Genomic DNA, 16,047 nt, shown 5'->3' on the forward strand with positions numbered 1-16,047 from the left:
AAAGTGTCAATGGGTGATCCCTTCTGCTCTGGTGCTAAAAGATCTAGATTCAAGATGAGAATGCCACTGATGAGCTGTGTGATCTTGAATGAGTCCTTTTGCCTCTCTGAGGCTCAGTTCCTATATCTATAAAAGGGGAATAATTCTTATGATGAGGGCCTTATGAGAATATTCTGTACTGATTAATAGAGATTCATAAGGTAGACTGGCCAAGTTAAGTCCTTCCTCTTCCACTTACTAGCAGAATTCCCTATGTCAATTAACCTGTATATTTCCCTTTCCTCATTTGATTGGAGTGAGCCTGAAATAAGTCAATATGTGTAAAAACATCTAGAACAGTGCTTTGTATACAAGGGTCTCATAAGTGTCAGCTATTATTATAAAGGATATTAAAGTCCTCTGTCCAAATGCTGTTAATATCATTACTGCCTAGTGAGTCTTTGGGCATAGACTGGGAAAAATCATTAAGTACATCTCTGGCTCAATTAAATACAAACTCTGGTCAGAGTTTCTTATGAAGAGGGTCCAAAGTAGTGAAGCCTTAACCTCTCTGAGCCTCAGTGTCTTTGTCTTTAAAAAGGCAATGGCAGCCTCACTTCTGCCTACTTCAGAGGGAAGCTGTGACTGGCCAATGGTAAACACTTCAAAAAATGATTGCAAGAATGGATGCATGGACCACATGTGGTGGCAGTGGCAAGCCGCAGGGGTCTTCCTGAGCAATATAACCGTGCTGACTTGCTGCTCATGAGATCTCATGTGCGAGGCACACATCAGGCAGCCTATCCATGAGTGCTGAGTTGAGCAGACAGTCTGGGTGATGTGCTGGTCAGTGCTTCATGTTTGGATAACAAGCACTCATACTCACTTGGTGAGAGTATAAATGTATCGGTTCAGCCTTTTCGGAAAGTCATATGGTGCTCGCTATTGTAGTGTCAAAAGAGCACACAAGTTGACTCAGTAGTTCCATTTACAGGAAATTATCCCCAGATATTCTGGCTCAGGTATGCTAAGATTTATATAGATAATGTGTTCATTACAACTGTTTGTAATAATGAAAAACTGGCAACAACTTAAATGGCTGTCAGATGGGCATAGGTAAATAAATTGTGGTACATCTGCATTACGGACTACATAGCTAGCAAAAGGAATGAGGTATATCTATATGTATTAACATGGAGAAATTTCAGGATGTCTGTAGGTAAACAAACAAAAATTCAAGTTGACAGAGGTGTGCATTTAATATAATAACATTTGTGGGAAAAAAACCCACTGTATCTGTGTTTCTGCACAGGAAATATTTGGAAGGCTATGCTCCAAAGGTAAGATGTTAAATTAGGTTAACCATCCTATGTGAGAAAAGAACTCCTATTTTCAGTCCAGAGGCTCTATTTGTAGCCAGGTCAAAGACATTGTGTAACTCAAAGAAACTCTATTCACTTTTTCTGAGCCGAAGCTTTCTCCTGCGTAAACTAATAATGATAATACTCACCTCACAATGTTGTGATGGAGTGAGAAGGGACAGATCTTTATGGCAATCAGAGAGGGCGACCGAAATGAGGAGGCATGAGCCTAGACTTGGAAAGGTTTGACAAGGCCTGGATGCGGTTTGATTCTAGGCTGTCTTTTTCTAAAATTCAACAGGCATTCATTTAGTAAGCGTGTACTACAAAACCCGCCTGCGGGCTTTTTAACCGCATAGGTGCGCACAGAGCCGTTGCGGGAGCCTGGCGCTTGAGCAGTAAGAGCAATAAGGGCGGGCTGCGCTCCGCCCACGTACTGCAACTCCCAGCATGCTCTGCAAACGCGTCGGGCGCGTCGCGGACTGATGACGTAGCCCGGTAGCGCGGGGAATTTCGAGTGGCTGAGGAGCGCAGGAGACCAGCGGGTAGCGGACCCCCTCAGTTTCTTTAGAGGAGACCATGGACTCCCTGGTCGAGCCCCGGTGGCCTCCGGCCCTGGCAGTCATGAAGGTGAGTGCCTTGGGGAGGTCGGGGCCGTCTGGGCGACCGCGGGAGGCCAGCCCCACCTTGAGGGGAAAGAACCGGGCGCCAGCGGCCAGCTGGGCCAGGGTACTCTGCCCTGCCCCGCTGCTTGCCATCGCGTGACGCTGGGCCTGTTTCCTCCTCCGGCAAGTGCCGGGAACAGGCCTCGGTCACTGATGGTGAGCCGAGATTGGCCGTCGTGTGGAACGGGATACTCTGCGGTTCAGTCACAACAACAACAATGATCCTGAGAGAAACATTACTCCAAACAGTGGAAACAACAGTGCTCTAATCTAACAACAGAGCTCTAATCTTTTCTTAGAGCTCATGGCGTGTCAAGCATTATGTAAACTCTCCCAGTACTTTAGTGGAGAATCTCCCACAGTGACACCGGACAGAGTTTGGGTGGATCTTGCATCAAGAAACATTTATTTAATCACCTAGCAAAGCAGGTGTCTCCTTTACATTTTCTTTCATTTCTTTCTTTCTTTCTTTCTTTTTTTTTTTTACTTTATTTTACTTTACAATACTGTATTGGTTTTGCCATACATTGACATGAATCAGCCACGGGTGTACATGAGTTCCCAATCCTGAACCCCCCTCCCCCCTCCCACCCCATATCATCTCTCTGGGTCATCCCCGTGCACCAGCCCCAAGCATCCTGTATCGAACATAGACTGGCGATTCGTTTCTTACCTGATAGTATACATGTTTCAGTGCCATTCTCCCAAATCATCCCACCCTCTCCCTCTCCCACAGAGTCTAAAAGTCCGTTCTATACATCTGTGTCTCTTTTGCTGTCTCATTTCTTTTAATTACGCTCAAGAAGCCTAGTGCTAATTTGCGTTAAGTCCTCCCTAACTGTGTTCTAACTCTTAACTCTTGTGCATCACTTTCTCTCTCAAACAAATCTGGATTCTCTTAGACCAGCCTTTCATTTTATTGAAGTCTTTTACTATTAAATAACATTGATTTTTGCTCCGTGGACAATAGTAGTGAGTCCTGGATTCGTACAGTGTTTGATCGAGAGCGAATACACTGTACTGTACTAGCTAAGAATCAGTTGCCTGGTTTTTCTCCTTGTTCTGTGATTATTTCAGTGTGACTGAGCAGGATCACATTCTCCTGTTGCTCCATTTTGTTAACTAGGAATTATGGTATCTGCCCCACTCACTCATAAGATGAGTTTGAGGATAAAGTGAAGGGACTTGGAAGAGGTTAATATCTGCTGTCCTCAGTATCATCTGAAGTGCCTGGTGACTTGAGATCTCCCCATAGTGAAAAGCTGACATCGTGGAAGGATTTTGGAAAGCTGTGGTTCTGCGTTTGTGGTGGCCTTGGCACCAATGTACAGTGGAGAAGAGCGTATATTGAGTTCCAGTGCTTCTGTGTTAAATTAGTTTCTGCCTCCTATTTAACTGTGTGGCCTTGATTCAGTTACTTAACTTCGCTGAGCCTGAATCTCTTCATCTATAAATTGGAGACAGAAATAGTTCATATAGTTGGTGAAATGAGTTGATGTATGTGGATGGGGATCCTGTTTGGTTTATTCGTGGTGCCTAACACAATGCCTGGCACATTGTGGACGCTCAAAAATTGTTTGCTTATCGACTGAAGGTTTTCTTGTTGTTTAGTCGCTAATTCGTATCTGACTCTTTTGTGACCCCATGAGCTACAGCCAGTCAGGCTCCTCTGTCCATGGGATTTCCCAGGCAAGAATATTGGAGTGGGTTGTTATTTCCTTCTCCAGGGGATTGTCCCAACCCAGGGATCGAGCCTGCGTCTCCTACATTGGCAGGTGAATTCTTTTACCACTGAGCCATCTGGAAAGACCATCTAGAAGGTAGTAAGCATTAAATTAATATATCTTTATTATTATTATCAACACATAATGTGTTATTTCTCCCCCTGCTTTTTATTTGTTGTCATAAAGATTATAAATTGAGTAAGGGAAGTGAAAGCTCTATAACTTGTAAAGCTGCCTGCTTTGTAGATTTAAGCATGTTTTATGTATTCCCACAAAACTTCCACAGTTTCCTTTAGTGGCAGGTTCCATGTCTCTGGGTTGGCTGTCGCACGGCAGCCTGAGTAGGATTCAGTACCAGAGAGTGTTCAGTGGTGTAACTGACTGAGCCCATATTAGAATCATGGAATCTGAAGTTTGGAAAGCCAGCCCTCCCCCACCCCCCACTATTCTAATTCCTTTTACAGTGTGTCCATCCATTTCTCTCCTGGTGTTTGCTTGAACTTCTCCAGGGACAAAGAATTAGCTGTTTCCAGAAGTAGCTCTATTTGGAGTTCTTTCTTATAATGAATAGAAATCAGACCCCAAATCCATAATTCCTAACTGAGGATCCATGGAAAAACTTTGGTGTTTGGAATTACTGGTATATTGTTTTCTGTATGTATTTTTTTTAAAAGAAGAGAATTCACAATTTTCATTTATTTTTCAAAGGGATCTGTGATCCGGAAAACTTAAGAACCATTGCTTGAATGATTCAGTCTTCTCACCTATTTTGTACTTCCCCCTTCTACTTTCTCTTAGGTTGAGGAAATCTTAGGGCATCCAATGAACTGGATGTTTGTACCGGAATGTTATAGCTCCTCGGATGTGGTTCACCTTCCATGGATCTTGCTCAGCACATCTGGCAGAACCACTCCTAGGAGTGGATGGCAATAGTGAAGGAAGCAAATAGACCAGGTACCAGGTCTTTGGCTTCTGGTTCTGCCTCTGCTCTTAACTGATTTTTAGCACAATCCTCTAGCGTTTTGCATCAGTGGTAGATTACCACCCAAAATAATTGTAGATTTGGGCATTTGAATGTTTATTTCCCTGCTTTAGTGTTCCAGAAATTTGTTTTTGACAGATTATAGATGTTTGTAGATAGTAGAACAAATTAAAATTTAGAGTGGGATAAAGGAGAAAAATGAAGTTATGTAGCATCCTACTATCCAGAGAGAATCACTGTTTAATGTTTTCTCTTATTGTCCTTCAGTTTTTCTCATGTCTGCTTATGCACACACATACCCACAATGTGTATATGTATTTAAAATTTGGAATCACCGTGGAGTCAACTTCTTGGATTTGACTCCATTTGTAATCTCTATAGGCTTCATCTGTAAAATTGGCATATGGATGCTATAGACCTCCTAAGATATTAAAATACATAGTTCTGTTGTTATGTATTATTGTTGTATATTTGTTCTTCAATTAATCTTTTTGTCTGTACGTTTAAATTTGGGCTTTCCAGGTGGTAAAGAATCCACCTGCCAAGCAGGAGAAGCATGTTCGATCCTTGGGTCGGGAAGATCCCTTGGAGAAAAAATGGCAACCCACTCCAGTATTCTTGTCTGGGAGATCCCATGGATAGAGGAGCCTGACGGGCTTCTGGAGTCACAAAGAATTGGACATGAATTAGCAACTAACAACAACTTTTAAATTTAGGTCACACACTCACATGTTTCAAAAAGTATGTGAAACAGTGGCTTGCCTGGTGATGGAGCAGTTAGGACTCCACCATGTAGTACCGTGCAGAAAGCACTGGACTGACAGGCAGCAGGGAAGCTGGAAGTTTAGTCCTGATTGGCTGATGTGCACTGTGTAGTAGCCTGCTCTAGATACATGTTGACTCATTTGTGAAGCAAGGGTTTTAATTGGATACTTTCTGATGTTTGTCTGTAGTATTCCCTGATTTGAGGACCTTTCACCCAGCAGTGACTGTAGGCCTGGGAGTGGGGTCTGAAGAGGAGAAGGCTTGGGATAGAAGCTGGAAACGCATGCAAGTGGAACAAGAAGAGAGTAGGCCTCTTTTTTTGTGAAGGGCTGGCAATATGGAGTGGGAATCTGACTAAGTCATATGGAGGAGGTTTTTCTCTACCTTGCACTTTACATGGACTTAACTTTTAAATCGGAAAAGGAAATGGCACCCCACTCTAGTACTCTTACCTGGAAAATCCCATGGATGGAGGAGCCTGGTGGGCTATAGTCCATGGGGTTGCTAAGAGTCAGACATGACTGAACGACTTCACTTTCACTTTTCACTTTCATGCGTTGGAGAAGGAAATGACAACCCACTCCAGTGTTCTTGCTTAGAGAATCCCAGGGACGGGGGAGCCTAGTGGGCTGCCATCTATGGGGTCGCACAGAGTCGGACATGACTGAAGTGACTTAGCAGTAGCAGCAGCAGCAGCAACTTTTAAATTAATATATATGACACAGAAGTATTATTTTTTTAGGGGATGGAGAAAGAATTCTGTGGCAGATGTTCCAGGTGGCAGATGTTCCAATCTTGGTGGCTTTCTGATAGGTATATATAAATTTTTTTGTATTTCAGACAGTAGATGATTTGCTGCGGTGTGGAATTTGCTTTGAATATTTCAACATTGCAATGATGATTCCTCAGTGTTCACATAACTGTAAGTATGCATGGTTTCTCTGAGTTAGAAAAATGTGATTTTTACATAACGTAGTGTTAATTTGACACCGAAGATAAGTACACATATTTATTTACAACTTTAACCCCTTTGTGTTGAAGTTTTTGGAAGGTCTTTCCACTATCTCCCTCTTGGATACTTTAAGCCTTTTATAACATTTATGGGAATGAAGATTTTGATCACTATATATGGTTATTTGTCCAGCACTTTTTAGATTTTAAATTTCATAATTTTTGTTTTTGACAGGGTAAGAGATAGGTGGTTCAACCAACTAGTCCTTGGTGTAGAATTTTAAAGTTTAAAAACCTTGGTAGACAAGTTCTCCCACTGAAGAGTATTACAGACAGTTTTATCACTTAACTTGCTTTGTGATGGTGGAAAGACTCACATGTTGAAATGTGTCTGTACTTCTCTTTGTGAGTCTAGTATGTACGCATTTTTTTATACTGTAGTTCAATGTATTTAGTACACAGAGGTGCACTTGTCCTGTTCAGTATCTGGCTGTCCAGTTTATGGCTTATCTAGGCTTATGATTTTCTTATTCTCTATCTTTGAGTTGGTTTGTGTTGGAAAGTTAAAAAAAAAAATTTAGGCTTAAAAATGGCTTTAGTGGGTAGCAGTAGCTTTGGTGGAAAAGTTTCCATAAAGAAGACTTATGGTAGCAACATGGGCTTGATAGAGAAGCTAAGCTTGACTTAGCTCTTCACTTACTAGGTGGGTGAGTTTGCAAATGCCTGTCATTTCTTCAAATGTGAAACTTCAGAGAGTAGTTCCTGCCTTAGGAGATGATTGGGAGAGTCAGATGTAGAGAGTCCAGGGTCTGGCACATTATAGGGCCTTAATAAGTCTTAGTTTCCTTCTAGGGTAGATTCGTATTAGGAACCAACAGAAGTTTTTGGGGATTGTTTCTAAATCTGTGTTAAAATCTTCTTGATTTAGATATAATTTACATGTAACAAAAGGCATCCATTTCAAGTGCGCAGTAAAGTGTACAAGTGTCAGTTTCTTTTTTTTTTTTTAATTTTTATTATTACTTTATTTTACTTTACAATACTGTATTGGTTTTGCCATACATTGACATGAATCCGCTACGGGTATACATGAGTTCCCAAACATGAACCCCCCTCCCACCTCCCACCCCATATCATCTCTCTGGATCATCCCTGTGCACCAGCCCCAAGCATCCTGTATCCTGTATTGAACATAATGTTTATACCATATGATGATTATGGTTAAGCTTGAACATTTCTGTCACTAGATAGAGTTCTTTCCATGTCAATCAGTATGGCCCCAGGGAATTTACGTGTGGATCTGTTTCTGGATTCTCCTCTGTTCTATTGTTCTTTATGTCTATATCCTTGTGCCAGAATTACACTGTCTTAATTATTGTAGCCTTTTTAGTAAGTCTTCAAGTCAGGTATTGTCACTACTCCTACTTTGTTTTTCTTTATCAACATTGTTTTGGTTCTTTTAGGATCTTTGCTTTTTGTATGCATTTTCATATAAATTTTAGAATCAGATTGTCAGTTTCTTTCCAAAAAAAAGCCTGCTGGGATGTTTACTGTGAAGTGAAGTTGCTCAGTCGTGTCCGACTTTTTGTGACCCTGTGGACTGTAGCCTACCAGGCTCCTCTGTCCATGGAATTTTCCAAGCAAGAGTACTAGAATGGGTTGCCATTTCCTGATTGCACTAGATCTAGAGATCAATTTAAGGATAATTAACATGCGATTTATGGGGTCACAGAGTCGGACACAACTGAGCAACTGAACTGAACATCTTAACAGTGTTGTCCTCAATATATAATCTTTTGCTTCTTCTTATATCTGTGGTACTGCACAGCTTCTGGAACAGCAGCAAACTGTCCAGCTATCTTTTGTTCTTGGTGGCCCCCAGGCACCCATCAGCACTCTGAGTCAGCAAAGTAGAAGCAGTCCCTCAGGCAGTCTCTGGAGAAGCTGAGATACTGGTCGCATCCTTCTCTCTTCTCTTTCTTTCCAAAGGAGAAGCCACTGAGCTGTATGAGGCTCCATCTGTACTGTGGGTCCTCTGGAGCAGCGGCCCTGCTCTTTTCTCTTCTGATTAGTCTCCCAGCTTCTAGACTAAGTTTGTTCAGTACTATGGGTTAGGTGAGATAGAAACAAGTCTCTTAGGCAGCCTGCTGAAAAGTGGGAATGTTGGATGCATGTTCTTCCCTGAAGAGAAGCCGAGAGCTGGGAATTCCTCCTCTCTACTCCCAGGGGAGGAGTAGTGGTGAATGATTGAGTCCTCATCCAAACCTTTGTTCTCAGTGACTCAGACCTGGTTCTTTTTCTTATCAGTGCTTTGATTCAGGCATGGTAGAAACCAGTTCCTGGGGCATCCCCATGAAAAGTCTGAACATTTCATCTGTGATTCAGTCTTCTCTCTCTCCTTCCCCTGGGAAAAGCTAGGAGTTGTGAGTCTCTCTTTGATTATGTGGTGCTGAGCCAGGGATAGGAACTCTGGCAAGTGAGGGCCACATATTTCCTACCAGCTTTGATGTGGCTGATTTTGTGCTTGTCTTGGGGTATGTGAGCATCTGAACTGGTATCCGTATTTCTCACAAAGGGAGTTGGTTTCTTTCTTGCTGATTTGTGTTACCATGGGGAGAACAGTGGCTGGCTTCCTGTTCTGCCATCTTTCTGACATCACCCACTCGCTCTGGCTAATCTTCTCTCATACTAAGGTATGATGCTCTGGGGTGTCTACTCAACGCCCAAGTGTTTAATGAGGTTTCTCCAAAGGGGCTGCTAGAAATTTTATGAACTCTTGGCCCTTTGTAACCACTCCAGTTATGGTTCTTTCCCTGGAAGTTGATCTTTATCTAGCCTCATGGATCCCTGTATATGTGCAGATTTAAGTTCGGTCATAGAATTGAGTAGAGATGTATGCATGTTTCTGGAGGTCTTTACATATATGTAGCTTTCTTTTTGGTACACTGCTGTGTGAATTATAGCTGCGTGGGTTGCCCTGAACTCTGATCTTTGTTTTCTCAACTAGCAAGAGTGATGGGCTTTTGGCTTTCCTTCCTGTGCTATGGTCAAGAAATTGCCTATGTGGTCAAGAAATTGCCTATGGGCAGGTATCTTGAGCTGTGGTTGAACTTCTCTCATTTCTATAGTTGTCCAAAGTCTGAAAATAGAGAATTTTTTTTCATATTTCCCCCCAGTATTTTAGTTGTTTGTAGAAGGAGAGTAACTTTGAATATTGGTTACTTTCTCTTGGACAGACATGGAAGTCTACTCTGTAGATTTTAATTATGTCATTTTAGGAAAGAAAGATGACTTTCTAAATTAGTTTCGTGAACCCTACTTAGCTGAAAAACTGGTCTTTACTTCTGTTCTCTTTTTTTCTTGTTTCTTTGTCACATACAGTTATCACTGATGTCATTCTTTATCCAAGAAGTCGGTGGAGAGTACTTCCAATAATGATAATTTATTTTATGAGTGGTTGTTTTTCATATTCTACCTGTCATGATTCAGTACACTTTTCTGCTAATCACCCATTGTCACAGGTTCCCTCAAGACTAAAAGTTGCTCTGGGTCTATGATTGTGTTAATGACACAAAGGCCCCCAGAGCGTAGTAGGAGCCAGACAGCTGTCGTGTTCTGCTGTCATCCTGGATTGACTGGAATTAGTGACCCAGAATCCTAGCCACTTTGCTGGTCCTTAAACATTTCAGGATTTGTCTTTTTAAATTCCTTTATTCTGTTTTCCTATGTTTAGCTTTTCCAGTATGGGTAACAAACACTACATTGCATATCTGCTGCCATTAAGGTTTGAGTGAGGTGCAGTGGCAGAATGTGGGGCAATTGATCCAAATTCATGTTGTTAAAGAGTACTTTTGCGGGGAGAGGGCCTGGGCTTACTCCAATCCATAAAACACCATTAAGTGAGAAATGTTCTCACTAATAGATTGATCTGCTCAAGTGCCTGTTTGCTTTGCAGTTGCACAGTTTTTCTGACTTGATAGTGGGAGAGGCTCAAATATTTACTGCTAGATGAAATCATTCGCTTTTAGGTACTATTAAATTACCACTATTTTAGAGATGAACCAGCAGTCATTTTTCTTTTCTTTTTGTGAATTTTGACTCACTAAATTAATTGAGGCTTATATTGGAATAAAAAGCAATTTAATTTTACTAAAAAAAAAAAAGAAATTTGAAGTGTTCCATTTATTGACGTTTGCTCAATTAGCAGGCAATGTAATATTCTTTCAGACAAATAATCAGTGTTATTCTTTTTCATTCTTATGAGGCAGCATTGTGAAACAAGACGGGGAGAAGAGAGAGAGTTACATATACGGAAAGGACATGCAATTATACAGAACCACACTTACAGAAATGCTGCAGTGCTGGTCGTTAGTTGAAAGAATGTTATTCTCTTATCAGCTCACTGGTCACTTAACACTGGAATTGGAGGCAGAGGTCAGCTTTGAAAGGATCTCCTATTCCTTTCAAACTTGGAACTGGATTTTCTCTTTTTTAATTGGACACTTCAGAATTATTTTTGAGATGGTTTATTTTCTCATAAAATCCTTAAGATCACATGCCAAAGGTTTGGTTTAGGTTTTAGAAACTTGATTTTTATTGTCAGGATGCTATGCTCTTCTGATACATAAAAGCCAGCAGATGGCTGTATCCTGTTGGAGATGAGAAATACCTCTTTCCCTGGGCTTGCTTGTTTCTTTGAAGCGACCCTGTATTTCATTGTTTTACTCTTCCCTCCTCCACCCTGTACACGTGGCTCACAGTTGAGCTTTGGGGTGGGGGTGGGGGGGGTGGGGTGGAAAAACACTTCACAGGTGATTTAAATAAAGCCGCCTAGGAATACATTGTTTGAAGGTCTTCAGCTGCTCTATTTTGAAATGTGGTTGCTCACTGGAGAATAAATTATGCTGGTCTGCAGTTCACCAGCACATATTTGGTAGTAGACCGGGAAGTTGAAAGTAAGCCAAGAGCTTCATCTACTTTAGACTAGTGTCTGGTCTCCATATTTCAGAAGAAAGCACATATCATAGTATGCAGAAGAGGAAGAAGTGGCCTCATTTTACATACTCTAGTACGTGGAGGTACTGATTAGATACTTATTGATACTATATAGGTATATATAATAAGTATGTGTTATAAGCAGATTATAATATTTTAAATAATTAGTTAGAAGTATGTTAAAAGCATGGACTCTGATACTTGCCTTTGCCACCTATTAACACCATGATCTTGGGCAAGTTGGCTAAGCTCTATGCTGTGTTTTCCTTCTTATTAAATGGGATTCAGAGCTGCTGTAATAATTGAGTGTTACTACATCTACCGTGCTTTAAACAGAGCACGCAGTAAGTGCACAATGTTATGTTAATGAAATTGCCAATATTTGTCTCTTTTCTTTTGACTTACCATAAAGTTTCTTATGGTTCATCCTAGTAACAAAAACTATTAATTTTTAAAAAATAATTGTTATTCAATCAGAATCACATACTATGGATGTGATTTATTGGTCACAGTTCATTGATTCAGTACGACTGGGAATAGAGCCTATTAGACTACTTCACTAAGGGGCGGGTGTGTGTGTGTTAGTCACTCAGTCATGTCAGACTTTTTGCAACTCCATGGACTGTAGCCCGCCAGGCTCACCTGTCCATGGGATTTTCGAGGCAAGAATACTGGAGTGGGTTGCCCTTCCCGTCTCCAGGGGATCTTCCCGACCCAGGGATTGAACCTGGGTGTGCCGCATTGCAAGCAGATTCTTTACTGCCTGAGCCACTATGGATCCCCTTCACTAAAGTGAATTTGTGCTATTAACACATTAGCTACTAGTACAGTACCATTCAATTTATCAGGCTTGGGGAGATAATTTTACACTGCCTTGGGTGTGAAGAATTGAGTTCATGCCAATTTCTACTTAAATTGTTAAAACTTAGTGCATTGTTCTTAATACACTGAATTATATGTAATTGCCTCACTGCTTTCCTTGAGGTCAAAAACCTTTTCTTATAACAGCTTTTGCTACAAGAGTATTTGTTAAATGCAGGATGAAGGACATTATTTACAGAGTTAGAATGTAGAAATCCCTAATTCGATAATCTGGTATATATTATTTCTTAACACATGTATAAATCTTGTTTCAAAATTTATATTTTAGAATGTTAGGCAGTGGAGATATCTGACCTGTTTATACAAAACTATCCTAGTTCTTACCTTATGTTTCCTTCATTTTACAGATGGAAGATACAGAGAGAGATACATGTTGCTTATAGAGTTGTGATGTGCTAGGGACTCTTGATTACTATTATTTGATATGTATCCCTTTCCTAAGAATGCTACTAAGTCGTATTTGCAACTGTGTATAGTTAAGAGTCCATGTACTAGAATTTTAAGATTATAATGATAGACCTTAGATGGTGGAAATATTCTAGGGCTTAAATCAACTTTTATTAGAAGCTGAAAGTGAAAGCGAAGTTGCTCAGTGGTGTCTGACTCTTTGTGATCCTGTGGACTGTAGCCCACCAGGCTCCTCCATCTGTGGAATTTTCTAGGGAGGGGTACTGGAGTGGGTTGCCATTCCCTTCTCCAGGGGATCTTCCTGACCCAGGGATTGAACCCGGTTCTCCCTCATTGCAAGTAGACACTTTACTGTCTGAGCCACCATGTAAATACGTTAGAAGTTCGGTTCCAATATTATTATACAGCTTAACTAACTCATTATGTTGCATTTGTGTTTTTGCAGACTGTTCTCTTTGTATAAGAAAATTTCTGTCCTATAAAACACAATGTCCGACTTGTTGTGTGGTGAGTTTTTTTCTTTTCATTTTTTCCTTTAAAGCTAACTGATTGGTACAGATATTTCTGCTTTATGTATACACATAAGCCATGGGAAGATGCATGGTTATTGAATTAAGCTATATCAAAAACATTTTCAGAAAAGACTTCTAAAATACATATGTGGAGAACTGGGGTTTGTTCAACTGTTCATTAAGATTTTTGATAACTTAAATTTTTTTGGGAAGAAAAAGCTAATTTTAAGATCAGGATATAGCACACTTTAAATTTATGAACTATGTTTTTTATGGCTCCTCATTTTTAAAGATTTCTCAACTTGGGTAGAAAATCTGATGGAAGGATCATTTATTTGCAAAGGATTGATATTTTAGTATTTGTGCAGCAGGCAAAGATTTAATTTAACTGGCCCCTTACCTCTTGCCCAAATCAGACCTTCAGGGAAAACACCAGAAAATTTGTTAAAGTTTCCAAAACATTCCATGTAGTTGAAATAGGTGAAAAGGTAGGTAAAAAGGGAAAGGAAATGGAGGTAGGAGTAAAGAACGAAAAAGAAGTCATAGAATCTGGTGGAAAGGACACTGGGGCTAAAGGGTTCAGTTCTAGTTTGGTAGGTTGTTGGTGTCAGGATGTCATTGAATTCGCTCTGCTTTCAAGTCTAATCTCTTTACAACAATGAGGGATGCTGCTGTCCTCAAGGTGGTGTCAACACAGATTAACTGTATGCAAAATATTCATACTGTTCATTATTCATGCTGGATAACTACTGGGTTTATTGTTTTCCTCTTGCATTCCTGAAAACCAGTCTTGTTTTTAAAGTCTCTTTGAGCACCTCAGGTTCCTCCTGCATTACTGCTTAAAAGAGCATCTCTGTTCTTTGAAGGAGAAATTTTGAGGGAAACAGTGCTGCCATTTTGAAGAAGGATTCTTGCTCATATTAGGTTTTATTTTAGGCAGTACAGAGTGCATATGTTTTTACCAGATGCTTTGGAGAGTTTTGAATCAGACTTCCAGTCAGCAGATAGTGATTCACTGTTTTAAAATTCCATATTAGTATGAGATAAATGAACTTTATTTTGAGGCTTTCCTGGAAGACTTAGTGGGATGGGGAGTCTCAGGAGGATGGGGCACACATTTTCAAAAATGAGATTATGACAAGTTAATTATTGTTGCTGACCTTTTTCCATCTGTTGTTTTTCTTTTCTAGACAGTTACAGAGCCGGACCTGAAAAATAACCGTGTTTTAGATGAACTGGTAAAAAGCTTGAATTTTGCACGGTATGATTTAATTTTGTGACTAATCCCTAACTGCTTTTGCCTTTGATATGTGTTCCTCCCTTTGCTCTTTGAGCTTTTGAGGATTAGGGAATGCAGTGTTGCATAATTAGGGGTAAAAGAAAGGATTCGACCACAGTTGTTAATCACATGTGAACAATCTGATCATAATAAGAGTCTCTTCTTTTACTTAACAGAAAGTCAAAAAACAAGTTAGAATGTAAATTTGGGCACTTACTTTTGAGTAGTTCAGAAATGCTTCAGCTTCATCTTTTGTTTTTTGTGCCCAGCATTAGAATCAGCCATGTTCCCAAGGAGCCCTGGTTCCTTTCACTGGGGAATGGTATTTAGAAATCAGGATCTGGATGGAGCTGGGAATGCTCATTACTACTGGGGTGTCATTGCTTCTAAACCCTCTCAGTGGGCAGAGCTGGGTGGCATATGCGTGTGTGTGTGTACACACATGTATGTTTTATGGTTTCTGGGCCTGTTATATATTAATCCACTAATTCTTACTCTGATTTGCTCAGCATGTATAAAATGATGTGGAATGTGAAATATGTAATTGCTGGTGCTTTATGATGTGTAGCTTTACTTCTTAACTGTCAAATGCTTGATGGTGTTTAGTGAATGGTCACCCAGAGGAATTTAAAAAGGCATGTTTTATCAGATGATATGTTGACTTACTTTTAGTTTTAATCATTCAAGCCAAGCAAGAAATTTTAGTAGAAATGTACTGTGTTTAGTTAATGGCTAGGTGGCTGCATACTTAAGTTCAGTGACTTCCAAGCTTGTTGGAATATTCTTAGAGGTACATTACATTGCTCCCAAAACTGTAGAGAAATTTCTTTCAATAGAATTGCGAGTTTTTTCATTGGTTTGCATCCTAAAGATGATCAGATTTACTCCTTTGAACTTGCCTAATGTGGCATTCTAGAAATTGACTGGCTGGTTATTTCCTTAAGCAAAATCATGAGAAGATGGTATACTTTCCTAGATTAAGACACTCTGAGATTCTCTGATGCTCATAATTAAAGTGATAGCCTTTCTCCTTTTTATTTATTTTTAGCTGTGCTGGGCTCCTTTTTATTTATTTTTAGCTGTGCTGGGCCTTCGTCGCTGCACAGGCTTCCTCTAGTTGTGGTGAGCGGGGACTGCTCTCTAGTTGCAGTGCGTGGACTTCTCATCGTGATGGCTTCTCTTGTTGTGGAGCACTGGCTTCTTGGATGCACAGTCTTTAGTAGTTGTGGCATGTGAGCTTAATAGTTGCAGTTCCAGGACTCTAAGCACAGGCTTAATAGTTGTGGTGCGTGGGCTTAGTTGCTCCACAGCATGTGGGATCTTCCTGGACCAAGGATTGAACTCATGTCTCCTGCATTGGCAGTCAGATTCTTTACCACTGAGCCATCCAGGAAGTCCTGCTTTTCTTATTTCAAAGTCATTCATCGGTTAGATTTTGTGAGGTCAATGAGAAGAGATGGAGCTGTATATTTAGAAAGGAACTGATTGGGGATTAAAAAAGAAAAGGAATTGATGGACTGTTTGCTTTTTTCTCATATGGTAAA

General features: G+C 40.4%; 1 protein-coding gene across 5 annotated transcripts in view; it reads left to right on the forward strand.

Annotated features, from left to right (window-relative positions):
• The first annotated feature begins 1,713 nt into the window (after positions 1–1,713).
• The window catches only part of RAD18 (RAD18 E3 ubiquitin protein ligase), a 113,438-nt gene continuing 99,104 nt past the window's right edge, over positions 1,714–16,047 (forward strand). For 4 of the 5 annotated variants that reach the window (XM_069562091.1, XM_069562092.1, XM_069562093.1 and 1 more), the window contains exons 1-4: positions 1,809–1,970; positions 6,317–6,398; positions 13,158–13,219; positions 14,415–14,485. In XM_069562091.1, the coding sequence (XP_069418192.1) occupies positions 1,920–1,970; positions 6,317–6,398; positions 13,158–13,219; positions 14,415–14,485 (266 nt within the window). In that variant the 5' untranslated portion in view covers positions 1,809–1,919. Of the gene's footprint in view, positions 1,971–6,316; positions 6,399–13,157; positions 13,220–14,414; positions 14,486–16,047 lie in introns of all 5 variants that reach the window. The other variant, XM_069562094.1, reaches the window with a different exon arrangement.

Source organism: Ovis canadensis, chromosome 19, assembly GCF_042477335.2.
Source record: "Ovis canadensis isolate MfBH-ARS-UI-01 breed Bighorn chromosome 19, ARS-UI_OviCan_v2, whole genome shotgun sequence".
NCBI lineage: Eukaryota > Metazoa > Chordata > Mammalia > Artiodactyla > Bovidae > Ovis > Ovis canadensis.